Genomic DNA, 24,319 nt, shown 5'->3' with positions numbered 1-24,319 from the left:
CTGTTGAAGGAGACCGCCTCCTCCCACTTCCCAAGCAAATCCCGAGTGGCAGACAGTGATGCAGAGCTGGTATTGGTCTCCCTGGGAACACTCGTCTGCTCCTTTCCTTCCAGCGTACTCACATCAGGAGGTCCAGGAGCCCAAGACGTAACTGGTGGCGTCGTCGCTGGCACCTGCCTGGCTCCTACACACTCATCTCCCATTTCGGAAGCAAAGGCAAAGGCAAAGGCAAAGGCAGTGGATTACAAGTGGCCTGAGGGGAAGAGGCCTGGGAATCCACACAGCCGCTTCTGCGACTCTTGCTTTGTTGCTCTGTTCCTTCCGTTTCTGGTCTTAGTTTACTCCTGACACCATGTCGTTCTTCTGTACCAAATGTGGACTGGATACAGAGCTTCCTTATACCCACCAGATATGTTCATCATATGCCACACAACATCAGAACTACAGTCTAGCTAGGCCAGTGTCCTGCCTCACACAGTGACTAGTTTCTCACGATGGCACAAGGAGGAAAGACGTTTCAAACATTGTCTCATTTTCCATCTCTTCCTTGGGTTGGTTTTAAATGGCATGTGTCCTTTCCTAAACAAAAAGAAAAGGAGTACTTGTGGCACCTTAGAGACTAACAAATTTATTAGAGCATAAGCTTTCGTGAGCTAATGCATCCGATGAAGTGAGCTGTAGCTCACGAAAGCTTATGCTCTAATAAATTTGTTAGTCTCTAAGGTGCCACAAGTACTCCTTTTCTTTTTGCGAATACAGACTAACACGGCTGCTACTCTGAAACCTTTCCTAAACAAGTGATTTAACACAGCCGGGCGACACAGGGGTGGGCCTTCAAGTAACATTCGTCCCTGGGTCTCCTGCCCAACTTTGTGAATCCAGGGATGCCCAGCACAAGGGAAAGCACTTTGGGCTCTGAAGCCAGTAGAGACACATGAGGAGCTGGGGTGGAAAGAGCTGGGAATGGGGCTCCTGCATCACAGCTGGTGGGTCGGTACAAGTGACAGGTGCTCCAGAACTGCAGATTGATGCATTAATCTAGATAGGAAGATGGTTAAAACACTCACTGTGTATGGGCCTGATCCAAAGCCCATTGAAGCCAGTAGGCGTCTTTTCATTGACTTCAGTGGGTTTTGGGTGAGGCTTGCAGCTCCCACTTCCCTTTGCCTTTTGTGGGTGAGAAGCTCCGGACTTCACCTGGTCTGTCCCAGTGGCAGAGCAATCTTTGCAGCACTGAAGGCCCTATACCATTGACAAGAACCCCAAGGCAATGTAAAAAGGAAGTAGATGCTGAAATTTCCCCTGTGATCAGGGGAGACAGAGACAGTATTTGGCACTGCATCAGGCTTCCCAGTCTCCCCTTAACCTTTGGCAGGGGGCCCTAGATACATACTGGCCTCAGTGCTGCATTTGGGGGTGGGGAGAGTTCATCTCCTCTGAAGTTGTAGTTTAGTACAATTACATCCAAAGACTCTATTATAGTCTACTGAGGTCTCAATGCATATGAAGATTCCTGTACCCCATTGCCTCACCTGAATGTTGTTGGTTTAGGCTGTGAACTCTCTGGGGCAGAGACACTGTCTCCCTATCTGCACGCTGTTAGCATGGTATGAATACATTCCAATAACCATCTGATCTATTTGACCTGGCTGAAGAAGGAGTATTTTTCCTTGCAGCTATCCAAGAGAAATACATTCAGTGAGGTGTCTATGCTCAGCTACCCATCTGTCATGTAACTTTGAAGGATTAGGGCCCACTTATGGAAAGCAATAAAACATGAGCCTAAAGTCGATTACATGCTTAGGTCCCATTGAAGTCAATGAAGTTCTCTGCTGAAGAGAGATGCTTTTCTCAGCCAGGCTCTAGGGCATTTAATCTGTCACCCCCTGCCAGCGCAGGGTTGTTCCCTACAAGGTAGTGCACACCCCAGTGCCTTTCCCAGCCTAGTGTCAGCAATGGGATTCCCTTGGCAGACTCGTTCACGGCCCCAGATGTTCTACTTAGATCACCCTGTGCTAAGTTTTATCCCAGTTGCAACTGCTTTCCTCTGAGTCTCTCCCTAACACCCGGTCCTAGTCCTGCCCCCCAGCCACTCCTGAATTTACCATCCTCATCTCACCCAAGTATAGTCCCCTTGGAGAACTAGCCCTTCATGTTCAGTTCTTGTGCTTGGTGGGCCAAACTCAGAGAGACCTCCACTGGGAGGGGCTCCACTCACAGATCTGACTGCGGATACATCTCTAATTGCCCCATGTGAGCACTGTAGGGGATTTGAACTTTCAGGGTCTGAAGCCACTGGCCAGACTCCCACTGATTTCAATAGGCTTCAGATCAGGCCCTTGCTGTGCCTTTTTTGCCCCACATGGTTTCCCTTGGGTTCCAGACACGCAATTGGGTCTGAATTTGGCTCAGGCGGTAAATAAATGTAAGATAATCAGCTGTGATATTTACAGCTATTCCCAAACCCAAACGTGAATGCAGTGGCTAAGTATGGGGAATCTAAACACAATTACATCTGACTGTCCCAAGCAGATCTTAGGCACATACAGAGTGTAACAGAAACGTGTCAAGCTTCACCCTTCACACTGAGATTATTGACAGTAACAGCATCCCCTCCATGGCCTTGCCCGATGAAAGTCACCCCTGGGCGGAGGGCCAGCCCAGGGCTATGCACCACTGAAGTCCCATGGATAACCGGATAACCTCCATGCTATGTAAGGTTCTCCATGAATGTTCTCTGTCTGGTCATCTGATTTGCTTTGTCCATCATACCGGAAGGCTGGCCCTCGACTCAGTTACAACCTCTTGACTTCTATGATCATACAATCTTCCATTAACCTGTCTCGGTTCCTGCCCCAGGGGGTATTTCCCAGATGGCTCGGATGCTCTTTCAGTCTAGTTACACATGTGGAACACCTGTTTGCTGTCTGCTCGGAGACTTATTGTTCCTCATGGCCTATGAAATTTGTCTGCAAGCGGGGTGCTGGATTAATTTGTGTAGTGAGGGTGCAGATAGCCATTGAACCAAACCCTGTAAACCCTGTATATAATGGAGTCCATTTCAAGACGGGGGGGGGGGGCAGCAGCATCCCCAGCACCAGCACCTATATCTGCAAGTGTCTTTCTCAACACAGGTCTACCACTGCAGCAGCCCCTGGTATTGGTCTGGTCTCCTACACTGCTCTGCCAAAGGGCCTGCGACACCCCCTGCTAATTCAGTCCTGAACCTCCCATGTAGCTTCACAATGCACCTCAGTGCTGAGCTGCAGCTCCCCTGCTCTTCCATCCTTGGCCTGCCCCCGCACCGCTCCACGAGGGCATTGCCAGCTGTTTCAGTCCTGGCTGTCCTCCACCTCTGCCAGGCCACCTCGTCCCTCGCTGCCAGCAGCTCCCGCTGCTCCAGCCCTGCTCCCCCCCCACAGTCCTGCCTCCGGCCTTGTGGGACCCCCCTCCCTCAACCCAATTTTTCAAGGTGGTGGATATTGCATGAGGGACTGGGGGAGTGATGGGCTAACAGCAAAATCAGGGAGAAGAGCCCAAAGTATGGAAAAATGAACCCCCAAAGCCGTCTTCTCCCTCAGCTCAGGGTGTGGTGCCGAGCAGCCCAAGTGGGGGCTGCTGTGGTCACAATGAGCCACCAGGAGGCCCACACGGGCCCTCTGCATCCCGTACAGGGAAGGGCCATCCTATCAGCCCTCTAGGGCAGCCTCGTCTGTTACTCTGACCTTGTGGGACATGTTTGTGCACTTGGGTTTTCCTGAACGCTGTTGCATCTTGTGATGGGGCACGTTCCTGTCCCAATCAAGAGAAGGCTAACGAGCCCCTCTGTGCTCAGCCAGCACTAACTAAGCACACCTGCAGTGCTTGGGCCACTTGGGTGAAACAAGCTTAAAAGGGAGAGCTCGTCAAGGGAAGAGGTGGCTCTCAGGAGCAGAGTGGCTGTACCCCAGAGTTAGCTGTCTCTTACAATGGGGCCACCTTCTGCCACCCACAAGGACTCGCCAGACGAGGTACAAACCCGATTGCCCCAGGAAGAACTCAAAGATAACCCCTGACCTGGGGTTTAGCCATATCTCATGGCCATAAATTAGCCAGACCTCTAGAGATTCCCTTAAAGGAAAAGTCAGAGAGTGAACATCCCCTAAATCACAAGGCCCCTATACCTGTGAATCCAGGAGGACTGGAGGAAGGTTCCCAAAAGAGGAAAGGACTTTAGAAAGGAGACTCTGAAAAAGCCCAAGCGGGGCCTGGCAAAGGCCCAGCCTATCACACTTCCTTCTGCCGAAATATCCATTGGCAAAGGTGCTGGTGCAAGCAGAGATGGGAACTCTGACCAGCCGGGATCATGGGGTTAGGCTGCACATCCCATGTTTACAGCAGCGTACAGCTTTCAGTGTCCTGCGGGCAGCCTCCCGTATGGCTGTCTAGCAGGCAAACCCATTGCTAGCTGGATATCTCACAGCTCCCACTCGGCTAGTGATCCTCCTGGGGCAAGTGTACCAGCATCCCTGGGCAACCCTGTTGAAACCAATGGGGCAGACCCCCAGCTGATGTACCTAAGCATAGCTCCACTAGGGTCAAGGGAGCTATAACCATTTATACCAGCAGGGGATTCAGCTCAGTCAGGGCAGGATCGGATGCATTGTGTGTAAAAGTATTTCTGTCCTGGGTAGACAGTGGGGTGGGGGTGGGCAGGGAGGAAGATGGAGTGACCAGTGTGTGCATCCATTTCAGACAGCTAGACACGCTCCTGGGCAGCTCTCGCTTGTCGTTTGATGGCTGAATGCCTCCTTGAGTTTGGCATGTGAGAGTCACTGGCAAAGCAGAGGAACCTAGAGGATTTGGAAGCCAAGAGTCACACACACCACTAGGTAGACATTTCACAGCAACCCTGTGCCAGTGATCAGACTGGGACAAATTTACCTGAATGCACCAGTCACCCTAGTGAAATCAACAGGCCAGACCAAGGAATGCTGTGGACCTAGGAGCTGAGTCCTGTTTAGAGCTGGGGCTCTGAGCTTCCACCTTTGTTGCAGAGCCTGAAAGATCTGGGGTTTGTGGCCCTGTGGCTGTCTGCCTGGTGGATGCACCTCAGGAGCTGCAGAACTTGGAAGCACTGAGGTTCCCATCCCTGGAGCAGCTCATGAGATGGGGCTACCCAAGAGCCACAGATCCAGGAAGTCCAGGGTCTTTCTTTCCTGTGTCCCCACTCCCCAGATCCTAAAGACACACATGTGGGGTGTTCTGCTGTTCTGGCCAGCCCATGCTTCGTCTTACACAGAACTGAAGCTTCGTTCTTTGGTCAGGCTCTGGTTTATACAGATAAGGCAGCGTTAAGTGGTGTTGGTGGGTCTGGAATTCCCTGAAATGGGGATGAAACACTTATCTAGACCCTGCTCACTGGAGCATTGGGAGGGCTGATTAGGCAATGGCTGAATATGTAAAACGTAATATAAATTCTGCTATGAGAGTACACTACTTCAAACTGAACTAGCTAAGGATGGAGGTTATTGAGAATGGGTCTCCCACCTTCACAGCACTGCAATGCTATGGCAGTTGCAGGTTTGCTTTCCAAATGCCAGGGCATTTCTTTTGCGAATGTGGAAAGTGGAAGTTAGTTAGGTAACATCTCCAGTGGCTTGCTCGCTGGAATGGGATCTCCTCGTCCATTTCTTTGCTGTGGTAAGATCCCAATCCCACAATCATGGGCAGACAGACAGACCCTGGCACCTGTGTGGAACCCCACTGTCTTCAACAGGGTCCATATGGGCACAGGGGGCTGTCTGTGCAGATCTGACTGCAGGATCGGGGGCTAAAAGTTGTAGCTCTTGCAATGTTCAGACTAGCAATAGGGTTTTAACATCTTTAACAGTGAGTGTAACTGACCATGGGAACCACTTACCTGGATTCTCCATCACTTGCAGGTTTTAAATCAGGACTGGAGCTTTTTCTAAAAGAGACGATGCTCTCACTCATACAGGGGTTATGGGCTCACTGCAGAAGTGACTGGCTGAGGTTCTTGGGCCTGTCCTGTATTCCACAGCAGGTCAGACTAAATGATCACAGTGGTCTCTGCTGGCCTTAACAGCTGTGACTGTATGAAAGCTGTGAAGGTCGGCAGCAATGCTTCAGTAACACATGTGCTGGGGTTCAAAATTCCTTTCTCAGTGAGAGTTTGGAAGCTCCCTCACTGCGGTAAACATCACCACTGATTAGCTTCAATTTATTCTGTGGTCTGACCCTCATGAGCAAAATTAAGACCAATTGTGTGTCTGTATCCCAAGGGAAACCATGTGGGCAAAAATGGCACAAGTCAGCAAGCGCCAGATCTGAAGCCCATTGAAATCAATGTCCAGTGACTTCAATGGACTTTGGTTCAATTGTCAAGATCCTGAAGCTTAAAACGCCCACGACTGCCCACATGGGGCAATGAGAGATGTGTCCACAGTGAGATCTGTGAGTGGTGCAGCTCCCAGTGCAGGTCTCTTTGAGTCTGGCCAGCAGAGCCCAGGAACTGAACAAGAAGGGTTAGTTCTTCAAGCAGATTGTTACTTGGGTGAAGTAGGATGGTAAATTAAGGAGATTTAGGACTAGGACAGGGGGTAAGGGAGTGATTTGGAGGAAAGTAGGTGCCTCCAACTGTGATAACAAAGAACACAAGGTAATCTAGGTAGAACACCAGGAGGGAAAAAAACAGAAGATGAGGTTTATTAGGCTGTTGTTAAAATTTTCCAAAGCTCTCAATTTCATTCCGATATGGAAGGAAAACAAATTCTGAAATCTCAATTTTGTTTGTGAAACTGAATTTTTGTTTTCTGGTCAGGCCTAATTATTAACCCCCCTTTTTAGAGGGAGAAACTGAGCCAGAGAGAGATAACATCACATTTTCCAGTACTAATACATCTATTTTTTTCTATTAATGCCCTCTTCACTGATACCTATATTGACTGCAAAAGTTGCCAGTCACTTTTTTTTAGAGAGTGTGGAGCAAAACTAGAGAACATCCCCAAATCTCAGTTAAGCAGGGGTTAAGTGGGGTTCAGTGAACTAGGGTTCTGCTGCACAGTTACAAGCAGAACTCACTGAGACATTTGAACAACATAAAAGCAGCCACATGTTCTAGAAGCAGCTTCAGGAACAAGACTGCCAAACTCTGCAGGCTCCTAAACTCATAGACTTTAAGGCCAGAAGGGACCGTCTTTATCTAGATGCCCTGGATGATCAGTGTTAAACCCTAGTGCTCTAATCGGACTCTCAGAGCAACCAGAATTCAGTGGAGTTACAGGCTCCAACCAAGATCAGGGCCCCACCCTGCATATACATAGTAAGAGACAGTCCCTGCCCTTAAGAGCTTACAATCAAAATGGGCAATACAGAAAAAGGGTGGGTGAAATGGAAGGATCATTATTTAAAGATGGGTAGTTGAGGGCCAGGGGGATAAAGTGCCTTGGCACCTTCATACAAGCAGTAGACACTCTTTGCAAACTTTGGAGCCATATTCAATGAAACAGCATCCCAACTGGGACTCAAGTACAATTCCGCATCTGAACTAAACCTTAGGGGGACACAAGCAAGAGGCACTCGCTGGGGCTGAGGTGAAATTTGGGCTAGAGAAAGAATGGTTTTGTGATTCAGGTGTTACAACTACACAATTAATAATAATTATAAGTGAATTAAAACATATGACAACTCAATGATCAAACAGGCAACTAGGGGAGTATTATTAGACACATTAAGAATTTCTAGTGTTTCACCTACTAACTGATAGGGAAGCATGTGATATGAGTGCACTGCCACCCAACCCCATGGGACAGAGCAACAGTTTTAATTTAAATACCAAACAGGGAGGGATGGAATTGTTGGTTACAAACCCCGACCGTCCTGCCTGGATTACAAAACCGTAGCTAAACAGTCAGCCAGAATGTGCAAGAAATGATCTGAAGAAAGAATCCTGAGACTTCCTGTTCTTATCCCACAGCAGAATCCAAGGAGACTCCAGAGCCAGCAATACTGTCCACAGTGTTCACTGCGTTTTATGTGAGAGGGAAAGTATTGTGAGAGCCCCACTCACAGGACACAGAGAACATGCTGTAATCACACAGAAGAGATCTGATAGTTTGATTGCTGTGTTTGACAGAACTGCAGGACCAGTGGATTAGCAGTAAGTGGTCAGTGTGATATAACCAACCCTTGGTAACACATATGAGATAGGTTTCAGAGTAGCAGCCGTGTTAGTCTGTATTCGCAAAAAGAAAAGGAGTACTTGTGGCACCTTAGAGACTAACAAATTTGATAGTCTCTAAGGTGCCACAAGTACTCCTTTTCTTTTTACATATGAGATAGTGTCTTACAAAATGTGACTCACAAAATTAATTCAAATTTTGTGGAGATCTGGTCCAACAGAATTAAGACACATAGCTCAGTCTTTCCCAGTGCAGAGGCCCCTGGACAGCTCCCCGCCTCACCATGGGTTGTTTAGCAATTGATGCACATGATTTCAGCAATGTATTTGAAAATTTTTTCCTTTTCCCGTGACCAATCTCCCCATGTACCTGCCCCGGCAGGGTGGCCAATGGAAACATCCTGCAGATGGATGGAGAAAAGCCATTGATTCAGGGAGGACAAGAGCAGGCAGCCAATAAGGCACCAGCCCATACAGAGGAGGCACCGTATAAAAGGGCTTCCCCCGGGAGGGACAGGGCTGCCCACCCAGCTCTCACTGAATCCCACAGGGCACAGGATGGAGACCTGCCTGAAAGTCCTGCTGATCGTCGGGGTGGTCACAGCAGCCCCCACGCCATCATCATCCCCTCTGCCAAACCACGAGGATGCAGTTTTAGCTGCAGTTCAGATCTACAACCGGCCTGTTGGCTCCTGGAAGCTGTGTCCTTGTCTACACTTCCATTTAAATTGACATAAATTACATCACTCAGGGGTGTAAAAACCCACCCCCCTGAGCAACATACCTTACATCAACTTAACACGGTATCTACAGTGCGCTAGGTCAGCAGGCGACATGCTCCCGTCAACACAGCTTCCGCCTTTCACTAATTATGTCGATGGGAGAGCTGTTTGCCAGAAGCTAGGAATGGGCAACAGGGGATGGATCACTTGATTCCCTGTTCTGTTCATTCCCTCTGGGGCACCTGGCATTGGATCCTGTTGGAAGACAGGATACTGGGCTAGATGGACCTTTGGTCTGACCAGGTATGGCCATTCACCAGACTCTCCGGCTAACTTGATGCCACTGCATCAATCACAGCAGTGCGGATTTAGCAAGGTAGTGAAGACAAGCCATAGCCTCAGCCAGACTGGGTGAGTGATCTGGGGAATCGCTTTGTGGCCTGTGTATATTCCATTCTGCTTGAGCTCATAGGGGCAGTCAATGGGAATCACGGCCCTCTGATGCTAGGCTCCTGAACCTACAGTTTGGTATTTGCACCCTGGTTGTTATTATCCAAGGCTGATTTCTGGTGGTGCCCCTATGGGCCTGGTACTTTCCAAACATTCAAGGACACTTAGGGAAATAACCTGTTTTAATGAAAGTCTGGATCCCGTGAGCTGCTGAGCACCCCCTGCTTGCAATGAGGTCGGTGGAAATTGAGGGTGCTCAGCCCCACCCAAGGATGCTCAGAGCCATGCATGATCAAGCCCAAAAGGAGGACACTTGGGGCCCAATCCTGCAAACACTTTTACACACAAGTAATTTCTGCAAGACAGGAACCGACATATGAAAATTACCGTGAGGCAATAAGACCTGGAATCCCAAGAGCTCTCTTGGACCATGTCACTTTTCAAACCAGAATTGCACTTGCAGGAATTAAAACACGTGCAGAAACACTGAGCGACTGGACTTTCTTAAAGAACAGCAGGAGATGGGGGAGGAATTGCAAGATACTCATTATTTGTTCAAAACATAGTGCTGAAGACACATTGGCCAGACCTCTACTGGTGCAAATCAGCCCCATTTAAGACAATGGAGCTACACCAGATCTAGCGCATAGCATATGAAGTTACATTCCTGGATTAACATTTGAACTGCATTTGAAATATGCAAGGCCCTAGTCAACAGCTGAGAATGATTATTAACTTTTTACTTCAGTGGACAAGAACAAGTCAATGGTGCATTCTGATAGACTGGAATCTCTTTGGGGCAAGGGCCTTGCCTGCGTATGTGTGTGACAAGCGCCAAGCACAATGCAGCTCTGATGCCAATCTAAGCCTCTAGGCGATACTGTAACATAAAAGAAAAATATTTACAAGCCCAAAGTGGAGCCTGGTGCCTTGTCGATCACCAAAAATGTTTATTTTGTTCTTTCATTGAATGTCTTCTTAGGACGTGTCTTCAAAAACTATCCAATTGCTGAAATTCACTGTTAAAGAGACAGTGTGCCCGGTATCAGAGAAATGTGACATCAACCAGTGTGAATTCAAAGAAGACGGGGTAAGGATCACTTGCTTCACTGAGACATCTCCATCTGCTCTTCTTTCTCACTGATCACACAGCTGCACCTTGAGCTGACCAATAGTATTGTTCAGATCCCCAGGTCTCACAGAAAATGTATGTTTCCAGCAGAGACATAAAGGAAGGAATGGGGCTATGAGACAGTGCCTTTTCCACAGTAGCCTCCTTACTGATCCTTACATCAATGTCACAGACAACATACATCCATTCATCCAACCCCTAATTATAGGACTGGATGGCTTTCAATCTCTGGTTTGCTGTTGTCAGCTGGAGCACCGTTCTACTGGGGAACCCTCACTGAAGTCCAAAGAAGAGGGGGATGCACCTCATGTCTAATATTATTCGTGGTACACTAGCACTTTGACATTCCTAATGAGATCAGGGCCCCATGGTGCCAGGTACTGCACAGACACAGACAGTCCCCGCCCCAAAGTATTCACAATCTAAATAGACCAGACAGAGAAAGGCTGGCTGAGAGGGAGTGCTCTTATCCCCATGTCACTGGTGGGTGATGTCATTCACTCAAGGTCACACACCAGGTCAGTAGCAGAGTGGAGAATTTAACCCAAGTTTCCCTAATCTCAGCCCAGCGCTGTAACTGCAAGACCCTGCTTCTAGTTCCATAAGCATGCTCTGCCCTAAGAGCAATCCAGCCTTGCTTGGCTCAACTGAGTGTAGATTTTGACTCATTCTCTCCTTGTCTAAATCTACATTTACCCATACACTTTTTTCTGTGGGCCCCTCTCACTCAGCTGGAGTACACAAGGAATCCCACAGATCGCACAGTGAAAGCTCACAAAGTAAGGTGCTATTAAACATGAGCCAGGGTTACATAGATTGTGAGCTCCTCGGGGCAGGGACCATCTTTCTGGTCTCTGTACAGCGCCTCGCACAATGGGGTCCTGGTCCACTGTGATGCCCAAAACAGGCACATAGTTGAGCCTCCCAACCTCCTGCTGAACTTGCGACCAACCCACACTGGGAAGCAGGTCTCCACATGCGAGTGGCCTGAGCGTTATCATTCCCTGACAGTAAGATGCTGAGGTCTTTTTTCTCTCCCTTGCAGCTGGTCAAAGACTGCTCTGGATTCTTCTCCACTGAACAGGACCCTGCTTCTGTCATTATCAAATGTGAGGAGGCATCTGAGGAGGTGGGTAACCAAGAGGGCCTCCTCTCTACTCACAGCTGGGCTGAGACAGGGTTACGGGTTTCCCTCGCTGAGATCCTGGCCAGGTATTTCACACTGCGCAAGTGTCCCCAGGACAAGTGTCCAGCTCCACCTGCTGGCAGCGAGTTGGCAAAGGCCTCCTGCCCCATGAGCCTGGAGGTGGAACCCTACAGCCGACAGCAGAACTGCAGGGAGCAAATTTTAATGTCACTGGGATACATAAGAAACCTAAAGCTCCAGATGGTGCCTGGGAGTGGGGCAAGGGCAGGGGGGCCTGGGGAGGCTCCTCACCACCTGCCTTTGTTTGGCAGCGACATTTACAAATGCTGTATGATGCAGACACTGAATGGCCCCTGGTCCCACACACAAGACAAAAGGCCCCAGCATGGCCCTTCTTTCTTACCCTAGAGCAGGGACCTGCCATAACATGTGGGTCAAGGTGGGTGTGAGGAGTAGAGACAGCAAAGGGGGAAGGATAAGAGTTGTTTATAATCATAGATCCTGCACCTTCAATGGCACACCTCTAGTACACTAAAAGAAAAGGAGTACTTGTGGCACCTTAGAGACTAACAAATTTATTAGAGCATAAGCTTTCATGAGCTACAGCTCACTTCATCGGATGCTTTTCTTTTTGCGAATACAGACTAACACGGCTACTCTGAAACTCTAGCACACTGTCTCTCCAGCAGGCAAGTGCCTGCCGCTTCCTGAGCCCCAGAGCGATGTCACCCTCTGTCCAAGAGCTCACTGGCAACACTCACTCCTGAAGGCTACATTTCTCCCCCAGTAGCCACCTAGGCCTGCAGTGACACTGGTCGGATGCTCTCTGTTGCTCTGGAGAGGCCATGTGCTCCAGGGGAGCAGGCACTGGACTGGGACTCAGGAGCCCAGGGAGCTACTCTTTGCTCTGCCACTGAACAGCTGTGGGACCTCAGGCATGTCACGCTGTTACTGTCCCACCCTTTGCCCCCATTTATCTGGAGTGTAAGCCCCTGGGGTAGAGATGGTCTCCCAGTGTGTGTGTGTGTATAGTAACAACTGTAGCCCTGATCAAAGGTGGGGCCTCTAGTCATTGCTAACCAACAATATACAAAAGAGAACAAACTAACATTCTCTGAGCTGCAGGATCAATTTCGGTCTGTGTGGAGTTGCTAACCCTGACTTCTTTCCCCTCTAGCCTAATGTCATCTCACAGGGCTGCTGAGGAAATGTTGGTAGGTTTATTCGTCGAAATGCCTGGAACTTTATTCACGTCAGTCTTGCCCTTACTAGTTAAGAAGATCCAGAAAGAGAGGAGATGAAAGTGAGGCAATGCTGCCAGACCCAGCTGTGCCTCCATTTTTCCTCCACTGGAAGCACCATTGGAAGCAAGGCTCATAGTCAATCTGAACAGCTTCAGAGTGTCTGATTCTATCTACCACATAGCACCTGTTTCAGTGCCGCTCTACGGGGCCTCTCTGAATAATAAACTGCCATGCTGCAAACCTATACTGTTGTCCTCTTCTCCCATATTGTAGGAGGAGATTAGGGACATGAACCAGAGTGAGTCACCAGACTGTGCAACAGGCCAATGAAAGACCCCGACTAGAAGTCACACGCCATCCTCATTAAAGAGACCCAACCCCTGCCCTATTGCAACAGAGATCCAGACCCTAAAGCCAAACTTGTTAAAAGTGACAAGAGATTTTGGGTGCCTCAAAAAGGCCTGGTTTTCAGAAAGTGCTGAGCCCCCACCCTCTGAAAATGAGGCCCCTTCAATATCTCTCTCGATGGGCATCCAAATTTTGAGCCATCCAAAACCAACAGTCACTTGGGAAAATTTAGGGCCCAGGGCATGTAATGCTTTCATAGAATCAGGGTTGGAAGGGACCTCAGGAAGTCATCTAGTCCAATCCCCTGCTCAAAGCAGGACCAATCCCCAACTAAATCATCCCAGCCAGGGCTTTGTCAAGCCTGACTGTAGACTGGGACTTTCATTCATCCACCACTTGGAACCAATTGGCCTCAGGTGCAGTAGAGGGAATGGGTGTAACTAGCACACAAGCCCTGGCTTCAGTCACTGAGGATCTTAACTGGGTTAACAGAACAAGGAGTAACGGTCTCAAGTTGCAGTGGGGGAGGTTTAGGTTGGATATTAGGAAAAACTTTTTCACTAGGAGGGTGGTGAAACACTGGAATGCGTTACCTAAGGAGGTGGAATCTTCTTCCTTAGAAGTTTTTAAGGTCAGGCTTGACAAAACCCTGGCTGGGATGATTTAGTTGGGGATTGGTCTTGCTTTGAGCAGGGGGTTGGACTAGATGACCTCCTGAGGTCCCTTACAACCCTGATATTCTATGATTCTATGATTGTATGAACAGTCACATCCATCATGGACTCACTCAGTCTCCCTGATTTACTGGTAAATCCCAGGGTACTACTGGGTAACACCCTCTGCCCTGTTGGTTCGATGACCCAGGTAGCCCCATAACCCCAAAAGAAATCACTCCCTGAGGGTTTAGTACACTCCAGCAAGGAGGGACTGAATGCATCCCATGTTAAAGGCTTGATGGTCACAGGTCCCTTTGCAGACTTGGGGTGAAATTTCCCCTAAAGAACAAGCTGGGGCTGCACCAAGGTTTCTCCCAACCAGACACACCAGTAGAGTTCAGGCTCCACGCACAGCTTTCAGCGAGGTGTTGATAATGAGAATAGACCCCACAGCTCCCTTCCCACCTCCCAGTCCAGAAACCAAAATGGACCAAATCCCACAGCAGGGTCATTAAAGGTACAATTCCACCAGACTAAAAACCCTCAAGCTGTTTGGCCTGACAACAAACCTGATTCTGCCGCCCTTATGCTCCAGCCTTAAAACCCTATGAATTTGGAGTCATGAGGGACAGGAAGTCTAGTGAAAGGAAATCTGTATCAGGTGCTCTCTAGGGACCTGAAAATCATAAAGTGGAAACATGGACAAATTGCTATGGACGAGTAGAAAAGAACAACCCAAGTGTATAGAGAGAAAACCAGGAAGGCTAAGACACAAAATAAGTTACACCTAGCAAGGGACATACCAGGCAATAAGAAGAGGTTCTATAAATACATGAGGAGCAAGGGTAAAATGAAGGAAAGTGCAGGTCTGCTACTTAAGAGGGAAGGCGAGCTAATAACCGAGGACATCAAGAAGGCTGAAGAGTTTGATGCCTATTTTACTTCAGTCTTCACTAAAGGAGTTGATTGTGACCAGATGGTAAACAAGAAGGGGGAAGGAACACAAGCCAGAATAGGGAAAAACAGATTAAAGAATATTTAAATGTTAGATGTTTTCAAGTTGGCAAGGCCGGACGCCATTCACCCTAGGGTACTTGAGGAACTAGCTGAAGCAATCTTTGAACCAGTAGCAATTATCTTCCAGAACTCCTGGAGGATGGGTGGGGTCCCAGAGGACTACAGAAGGGAAAACATGGTACAGTACCTCTCTAAAAAAGGGAACAAAGAGGACCTGAGGAATTACAGACCAGTCAGCCCAACTTCGATACCTGGAAAGTTACTGAAACATTTATTAAACAATCCATTTGTAAATACCTAAAGTATAACAGAATAATAAGTAGTAGACAAAATGGATTGGTCAAGAACAAATCATGCCAAATCAGCTTAATTTCTTTCTTTGTTAGGTTTCAGGCCCAGTGCATGGAGTGAAGCAGTAGATGTGCTATATCTTGATTTTAGTAAAGCATTTGACACAGTTCCATATGACATTTGCATAAGCAAATGAGAGAAATGTGGTCTAGATGAAATACTATAAAGTGGGTGTAACACTGGTTGAAAATATAGTAATGAATGTTCACTGTCAAACTGGGAGGGTGTATTTAGTGAGGTTGTCCAGGGATCTGTCCTGGGTCTGGTACTATTCAATATTTTCACTAATAATGTGGATAATGGAGTGGAGAGTATGCTTATAAAATTTGCAGATGACACCAAGATGAGAGGGGTTGCAAGCACTTTGGAGGACAGGATTAAAATTCAAAATCATCTTGATAAATTGGAGAATTTGCAGTAAGTAAGATTTAGATTAGATATTAAGAAATACTTTCTAACTCTAAGGATAGTTAAGCTCTGGAATAGTTTCAGCATTAACTGCTCTTTGATACCCCCTGCTCTGCCTTGGTTCCTGGGCACCCATAATTTAAGCACATACTAAACATTCCAGGAAGCACCCACCAGTCTTATGGGGTCCCTACTGGACCAAAGTCTTTCTAACACTTTCATGAAGGTTGGGGCCCCCCTTGGACAGAAGGCCCTGTCTGTTTGATGGATCAGAATCTGTGTCAGTTTAAACTCAGCCTTTTTATACCGAAAGCCCGTTCTTTGATTGTCTCTGGAAATCCCAGTTTTGAACCAATCTATTCAAACCTCTCCAGAGGCAGATACCTTTCTAGAATGGTTCAGTTTCAGTGACTTGCCTTAATCACCCCCTCCCTTGCTGTTTGTAGTTCCTGGAGGAGGTCTGGTACCCCTCCCCCAGGGAGTAGGACACAATCACACCGAAGCCATTCCTAGATTTAACGCTTTGGTCCCCAAAGATCCTACAGGGGGTTGCAGTAGCTGTCACATCCAGTTCTTCTGGATCATCAGCTCAGGGTCTGCTGCCGAGGAGTGAATGTGGTGGCTGTCGTGGCCACAGTAACCCACCAACAGGACCATTTCACCTCTCCCCATCCAGTGCTGGGAAGGGCCATCATGTCACCCCACTAAGACATCCCTGATTGTTACTCTGACCTTGGGGGATTCGTTGTTTGTGCACTTGGGTTTTCCCAAAAGCTGTTGCTTCCTTTTGCAGGAAATACCAGTTGGCAAATGTGCCAGGGCAAGCAGAGATGGGAATTCAAATCAGCTGGGATCATGGGGTTAGGCTGCACACCCCATGTTCAGAAGAGTGTACGGCTTTCAGTGTCCTGAGGTCAACAGCCCTTGTGGCTCCCTGTCAGGAATACTCACCGTCAGGTAGATATCTCACTGCACCAACTCAGCTAGCGATCCTCCTGGGACAAATGTACCTGCATCTCTAGGCACCCAGGTTATAATCAATGGAAACCTCACCTGATGTAAATAAGCACAACTCCATTAAATTCAATACATCGAGAGGCACTGTTACCAGCAGGGAATTTATCCCCTAGGTAGGGTATGATTTTTTCCCATTGTTCGTGAAGGAATGTCTGCCTTGTGAGACTCTGTGTACAGAAAGAACAGGAGTACTTATGGCACCTTAGAGACTAACAAATTTATTCGAGCATAAGCTTTCAGCTCACTTCATCGGATGCATGCAGTGGAAAATACAGAAGGGAGATTTTATATACACAGAGAACATGAAACAATGGGTACCATACACACTGTAACGAAAGTGATCAGGTAAGGTGAGCTATTACCTTGCTTACAGACAGCCCCCCAACCTGAAAAAAATACTCACCAGCAACCATACACCACACAACAAAAACACTAACCCAGGAACCTATCCTTGCAACAAAGCCTGTTGCCAACTGTGTCCACATATCTATTCAGGAGACACCATCATAGGGCCTAAACACATCAGCCACACTATCAGAGGCTCGTTCACCTGCACATCTACCAATGTGATATATGCCATCATGTGCCAGCAATGCCCCTCTGCCATGTACATTGGCCAAACCAGACAGTCTCTACGTAAAAGAATAAATGGACACAAATCAGACGTCAAGAATTATAACATTCAAAAACCAGTCAGAGAACACTTCAATCTCTCTGGTCACTCGATTACAGACCTAAAAGTTGCAATATTACAACAAAAAAACTTCACAAACAGATCCAACGAGAGACTGCTGAATTGGAATTAATTTGCAAACTGGACACCATTAAATTAGGCTTGAATAAAGACTGGGAGTGGATATGTCATTACCCAAAATAAAAATATTTCCCCATGTTTATTTTTCCCCCCTCCTGTTCCTCCGACATTCTTGTCAACTGGTGGAAATGGCCCCCCTTGATTATCACCACAGAAGGTTTTTTTCTCTCCTGCTGGTAATAGCTCACCTTACCTGATCACGCTCGTTATAGTGCGTATGGTAACACCCATTGTTTCATGTTCTCTTTGTATATAAAATCTCCCTCCTGTATTTTCCACTGCATGCATCTGATGAAGTGAGCTGTAGCTCACAAAAGCTTATGCTCAAATAAATTTGTTAGTCTCTAAGGTGCCACAAGTCCTCCTTTTCTTTTTGCAGATTCAGACTAACATGGCTGCTACTCTGAAAGCTGTGTGTACAGTGTGTGTTTGTGTGTGTGTGTGTGTGTTGGGAGGAGTGGGGACCAGACTGACCACTATGAGCATACATTTGAGACTGCTAGACACACTTTGGTGCAACACTTGCGTGTCTTTATATGACTAAACTCCTCACTGAGTTTGACATGTGAGAGGCACTGGGACCGAGTGGATTTGGAATTTTCATGTAAAATATCATCTGATGGACAGAGAGGAGCAAGAAGTCTCGTCCAAGTGATAGAAGCTGCAGAGAAGAAGGTTCTTGTGCTAACAATGATGTGATTGTAAGGAGGGGCAGAGATGAGGGAGCTTCCAAGCTCTCACTGAGAAAGGAATTTGGAACCCCATCAAATGTATAATTGAAGCGTTGCTGCTAACTTTCATAGCTTTCATACAGTCATAGTGAAGGCCAGCAAGACCACTGTGGTCATATAGTCTGACCTGCTGCAGAACACAGAACAGGCCAAAAAACCACAGCCAATCATTTCTGCATCAAGCCTGTAACTTCTATTTCTGCGAGAGCATCTCTTTTGAAAGGAAATCGAATCCTGACTGAAAGCCTGCAAGTGATGGAGAATCCAGCATATCCCCAGATAAGTGATTCCTGTGGTCAATTATCTTCACTATTTAAAAATGCACCATATTTCTAGTCTGAACATTGCAAGAGCTCCAACTTTCAGGCTCCAAATCTGCAGTCATTCCAAAGGACAGACCTTTGTGCCCACATGGACCCCACTGAAACCATTGGGTGCCACACAGATACCAAGGTCTGTCTGTCTGCACAATACTGTGGCATTGGGGTTTTATTTAGCACAGCAAAGAAATGGACTGGAAACCCTATTCCAGTGAGCAAACTGCTGGGGATCTTACCCAACTAACTTTTATTTCCTGCATTTGCAAAAGAAATACCATAGCATTTGGGAAGCAAATCTGCAACTGACATAATGTTACAGTGCTATATAGATTCATAGAATATCAGGGTTGGAAGGGACCTCAGGAGATTATCTAGTCCAGTGGTCCCCAACGCGGTCCCTGCGGGTGCCCTGGGGCCTGCCAGGGCATTTTTGTGCACCCACAGGGCATCCCACTGCTGAAATGCTGCCGAGAAGCATTGCTGTTTCTCAGCGGCATTTCGGAGGTGACACTTTGTGCTGCTTCTCAGTGGCATTTTGGCAGCAGAGTGGCCGGCAACTGTGGGGGACCACTGATCTAGTCCAACCCCCTGTTTAAAGCAGGACCAATCCTCAATGAAATCATCCAAAAGATTTTTGCCCCATATCCCTAAATGGCCTCCTCAAGGACTGAACTCACAATGCTGGGTTTAGCAAGCCAATGCTCAAACCACTGAGCTACCTCTCCTCCGATTTTAAATAACCTCAGTCCTTAGCTCTTTCAGGTCGAAGTACTTTGCTCTAATAGCAGAAATTATATTACATTTTATGTACTCAGACATTGAGTATTAACCCTCCCAACACTTCAGAAACCCAGGACTAGAGAAATATTATAATCTCCATTTCAGGGAGTTCCAGGCACAGATATGCCATTTATCTTTGTCTCCTCTAATGAAAGCATAACCCGAGAAAGGAAAGGCGCTTTAGTTCTCTGTAAGGTAAATCACAGACTGTCCAACACAACAGGACACAACATACACGTGCAAGTCACCTTGGGTGTGTAGTGTTTTGATATATGTGTACTGTGTGTGTGATGGGCACAGTGTATTTGAAAAATCCAAAGAGCCATTTCTAGGGAAAAATTCACAGCAAAATTATTTATTATCGGTGGTTTGCATCACAGCAGCCCCCGTTCAGTGCCGGTATCAGAGTCTCATTGCGCCAAGCACCGTACCCAGGAATGAAGCCTGGAGTTGGCTGGTAGCCAGCATCGATGTGAGCAGCCTTTAAGACGAGCCTGCATTGGGATGGCCCCATGGTCCCCTTTAAACCAACCTGTCTTAAAAGCACTTCATGCAAATTAGGGTTTTCTCATTAGCTGAAGGCTTCAGGAGGACACATAAAGCTCTATGGAAACAAGTGGGGATTCCTGAAATCCGAGGCTTCGATCTCTGTGCTCCAGATCCTCCAAACTTTGGAAACAGAGTTCAAGGCCTGTAGTGGCAGCTCCCTCGCTCTTCCAGGGAAGAGAGCTGGGGAATTGCGGAGGAGCCTGCTACATGGCACCGTTGTGGGGACCCTATGAGCAGTGAGGATTGTATTGGCATCAATGCTGGCTGGCCCTGGAGGGAGAGGCTGGATTCCAGGATCTGGGGAGTGGGGACACAGGGAAGATGTGCTGGCTGGCTATGTAAAAGGCAGCTGCCCTCCAGATCTGTCGGACTGGGGATACAGGGAAGATAAGCCAGTGAGATCTGGAGAAAGAGGCTGCTTGAGGGACTTGGACATCCATGAGGGATAAATGCTGGTCAGTTTCCCAAGGCCAGGTTGTGCTGCAAACGGAGGAGTCTGTGCTCCACAGGGCAAACCAAGATTTCAATTAAGCAGGATTCGTATGATAAACAGGGGTCAGTGATCCAGTTTGTGCTGGAGAGCTGCAAAGTGAAAACATGGAGAAATCTGACAGATACAAAAGTAACATCTTGTTACAGATGCACCTGCAAGAATGAGACTGCAAATGTTTGTGTAACAAACACACCTCCTGGGTGTGGGGTTCTGTCCCATCTAGTGGCACCCAGGAGATCTGTGGGTTACATTTGCAGGTCCTTTGGCTGAGCCCTGCTAAACCTTAGGGCTGCAACAGAGCTGCAGTGGGACTCTTAGGGCAACCACTATTCAACAGAGCGCCAGAAACTAAAGACTGGCGACTGAATTCTTCACTGCCGTGCACCTCAATCTTATTTCATATGACACTAGCACCTGCACATACCAACCAAGATCTATTATGCTAAGCGCTGTACACATACATAGGACAGGAGAGTCCTTGTCCTTATGAGCATTCAATCTAAACAGGCAATACAGATGAAGAGTGGGAGAAAGAAAGGATCGCTATTCACAGATGGGGAACTGAGGCCCATCGAGATACAGTAACTTGCCAAAAGTCACACATGGAGTTGACAGACTTTGTAAACTATTGGCCAGTTTCAATCATCAACATCTGAACTTTGAATCAAATATAATTCTGCATTTAACCTAAACCCCAGGAGGGCACATGCAAGAAGCACTCCTTAGGCTGAGGGGGAAAATTCGGCAGGGCAAAACATGATTTTGTGATTAAAGTGTTACAATAATAAATAATAATAATAAGACTCAAGGATCAGTTAAGTTAATAGGGGAGTATTATAGGACACATCAAGAATTTCTAGCATTTCAGCAACTGACTGATAGAGAAGTAAGTGGTATGAGCGCACTGCCATCCAACCCCGTGTGACACAGCACCAGCTTTAATTCATATAAGAATGTAAGACTGGCCATACTGGGTCAGACCAAAGGTCCATCCAACCTAGTATCCAGCCCAGTATCCTGTCTACCAACAGTGGCCAGTGCCAGGTGCCCCAGAGGGAGTGAACCTAACAGGTACTGATCTAGTGATCTCTCTCCTGCCATCCATCTCCACCCTCTGACAGACAGAGGCTAGGGACACCATTCCTTACCCATCCTGGCTAATAGCCATTAATGGACTTATCCATGAATTTATCCAGTTCTCTTTTAGACCCTGTGTGACGGGGCGGACTGGCCCTGCACTGGGAATGAGAGGGGCAACCCTTCCCTGCTGGCAGAGGAAGCCACGCCCCTGAGGCTCTGCTGGGCATGCTCCAACTGAGAGTCAAGTATAAAAGCCTGCAGAGCTGCTCAGTCAGGGCTGGTGGCTGAGGAAGGAGGACACCCATTGGAGGCTCCAGCCCAGGGGAGCAGTGGCAACTCGTACAGGAAGGAGCCGAGGGGCCAGGAAGTGGGACCAGAGTTTGGCAGCTTTGGGACCCCCAGGGAACCCCAGGGGCTGAGGACCCTGAAGACCCTGATGCCACAGGGACTGCTACATCAGGAGAACTGGTTGGAAGTGACCCAGGAAAGGAAGGGAGTGGTATCTCCTACCACTCTGAGGGCAGTGTGTTGCGGTAGGATTCCCCGCTGACCGGGGGAGGACCACACTGTCAAAGATAGGGCCCTGGGTTGGAGCCCAGTGAAGGTGGGTGGGCCCAGGCTCCCCTACTGGGGGTCTGTAAACTGTCCCCCCTTTTTTGTGATGACATAGTTCACCAACCCCTCTCTTACCTCAAAGGAGATAGATGAACTCTGGCTGCTGGGCCACACTATCCTATGAGGGGAAGAGGACTTAGAGGGACTCTGGCCCTCAGGCCACACCCCTTTAGGAGCGCACTATAGAGACTCTGGCCACTAGGCCACGCAATCCCACCAAAGGAAGAGAGTTTTGGGAGACTCTGGCCATTGGGCCATGCTGCTTTGGGAGCGCACTATAGGGATTCTGGCCACTAGGCTGTGCTATCCCACCAGGGGAAGAAGATTTAGAGGGACTCTGGCCATTGGGCCATACAGCCCTGACTACTGGGGAGGTTGTAGAACTGGTGCAGCAGCCGGGGGGCGAGGTTAACCTTGCCCCCGCTCCAGAATCAAAGGGGTAGACAAGTTACAAAACCTGCCACACCCTGTTATAGTCCAAGCCTTCACAACCTTTTCAGGCAAGGAGTTCCATAGGCTGACTGTGCACAGAGTGAAGAAGAACTTCCTTATATTTGTTTTAAACCTGCTACCCATTAATGTCATTTGGTGGCCACTAGTTCTTATATTATGGGAACAAGTAAATAACTTTCCTTATTCACTTTCTCCACATCACTCATGATTTTATAGACCTCTATCATATCCCCTCTTAGTCTCCTATTTTCCAAGATGAAAAGTCCTAGCCTCTTTAATCTCTCCTCATATGGGACCCGTTCCAACCCCCTAATCATTTTAGTTGCCCTTCTCTGAACCTTATATAATGCCAGTATTTCTTTTTTGAAATGAGGAGACCACATCTGCATGCAGTATTCAAGATGTAGGCGTACCATGGATTTATATAAGGGCAATAAGATATTCTCTGTCTTATTCTCTATCCCTTTTTAATGATTCCTAACATCCAATTTGCTTTTTTGACTGCTGCTGCACACTGCATGGACGTCTTCCGAGAACTATCCACAATGACTCCAAGATCTCTTTCCTGATTAGCTGTAGCTAAATTAGCCCCCATCATATTGTATGTATAGTTGGGGTTATCTTTTCCAATGTGCATTACTTTACATTTATCCACATTAAATTTCATTTGCCATTTTGTTGCCCAATAACTTAGTTCACATACCGCACAGGGAGGGATGGAATTGTCAGTTACAAACCCCGACCGTCCTGCCTGGATTACCAAACCGTAGCTAAACAGTCAGCCAGAATGTGCAAGAAATGAGCTGAAGAAAGAATCCTGAGACTTCATGTTCTTATCCCACAGCAGAATCCTGATGAAGGGGAATTTACAGCCAGGAATACCGTCCACACTGTTTACTGTATTTTGTGTAGGAGGGAAAGTATTGTGAGATCACCACTCAGAGGACACAGAGAACATGCTCTAATCACACAAAAAGAAGTCTGACAGTTTGATTGTGCTTGACAGAACTGCAGGACCAGTGGATAAAGAGGAAGTGGTTGATAACACGTTTGAGACAGTCTCTCATGAAATCTGATTCTCAAAATTAATTGAAATTGGCTTCGGTAGGGACACAGCTATGTGCACTGAAAATTGGCCAACATAAATACAGAATGAGGAAAAAACAGTAGAAGCCTATAAAAGAGTTAACCCAAAGAGAGGGGGATTCATTTGGAAAGGGGGCTATGGGGTATGACTAGGAGCAATGGGATAACATTAAGAAGGAATGGGTTTGGATGACTCATAGGAAGACTTCATGATAGTGAGATGTCTCCAGCTTTGGAACAGGGCCATCCTATTGGACATGGGGCAGTCCCATTGCTAGGGATACAAAAGAGCAGGTTGGCCAGTCAGGAGCAGTCTGGTGTGTGGTTATCCATTGTTGATGCCCTGTACTTTTCCTCTTGGATTTAGTGGTGGCACCATCAAAAACAACGACCTGTGCTTACTGACTGGCTCTAAGGGAATGCTTGTTGTGTGATTTCTGGACTGAGAGCTGACAGGTAAAGCTCTGGTTGCCTGGACTTTAGGGGAGAGGTGTTTTCTTGATGGAAGACAGCACAGATAGAGCAATGGCAACTTATAGCAGCTGAGGTTCTGGCCCAACAGATCCTCAGCTGGAATAAGTTGCCCTATCTCCATTGGCTTTGGCTTTCATGGATCTATGCTGACTTACACCTAGAGAGGTACCTTTCCCAGTACAGAGGCCTATGGCCACCCCCCACTATGGGTTGTTTTGCAATTGGTGCACACGATTTCAGCAATTTATTT

At 47.6% G+C, this 24,319-nt stretch overlaps 1 protein-coding gene across 2 annotated transcripts in view; it reads left to right on the top strand.

The window, feature by feature from the left end:
- LOC119851888 (cathelicidin-related peptide Oh-Cath-like) overlaps positions 1 to 24,319 on the top strand; it is a 141,310-nt gene that overhangs the window by 3,488 nt on the left and 113,503 nt on the right. Inside the window, exon 4 of one of the 2 annotated variants that reach the window (XM_038392470.2) lies at positions 114 to 1,792. The exons of the other annotated variant lie outside the window; for it this stretch is intronic. Coding sequence (XP_038248398.1) covers positions 114 to 257 — 144 coding nt within the window. The 3' untranslated portion in view covers positions 258 to 1,792. Of the gene's footprint in view, positions 1 to 113; positions 1,793 to 24,319 lie in introns of those variants that run through there. 2 annotated transcript variants of the gene reach the window in all.

Source organism: Dermochelys coriacea, chromosome 2 (assembly GCF_009764565.3).
Source record: "Dermochelys coriacea isolate rDerCor1 chromosome 2, rDerCor1.pri.v4, whole genome shotgun sequence".
NCBI lineage: Eukaryota > Metazoa > Chordata > Testudines > Dermochelyidae > Dermochelys > Dermochelys coriacea.
This window is presented reverse-complemented; position numbering and strand designations above follow the sequence as displayed.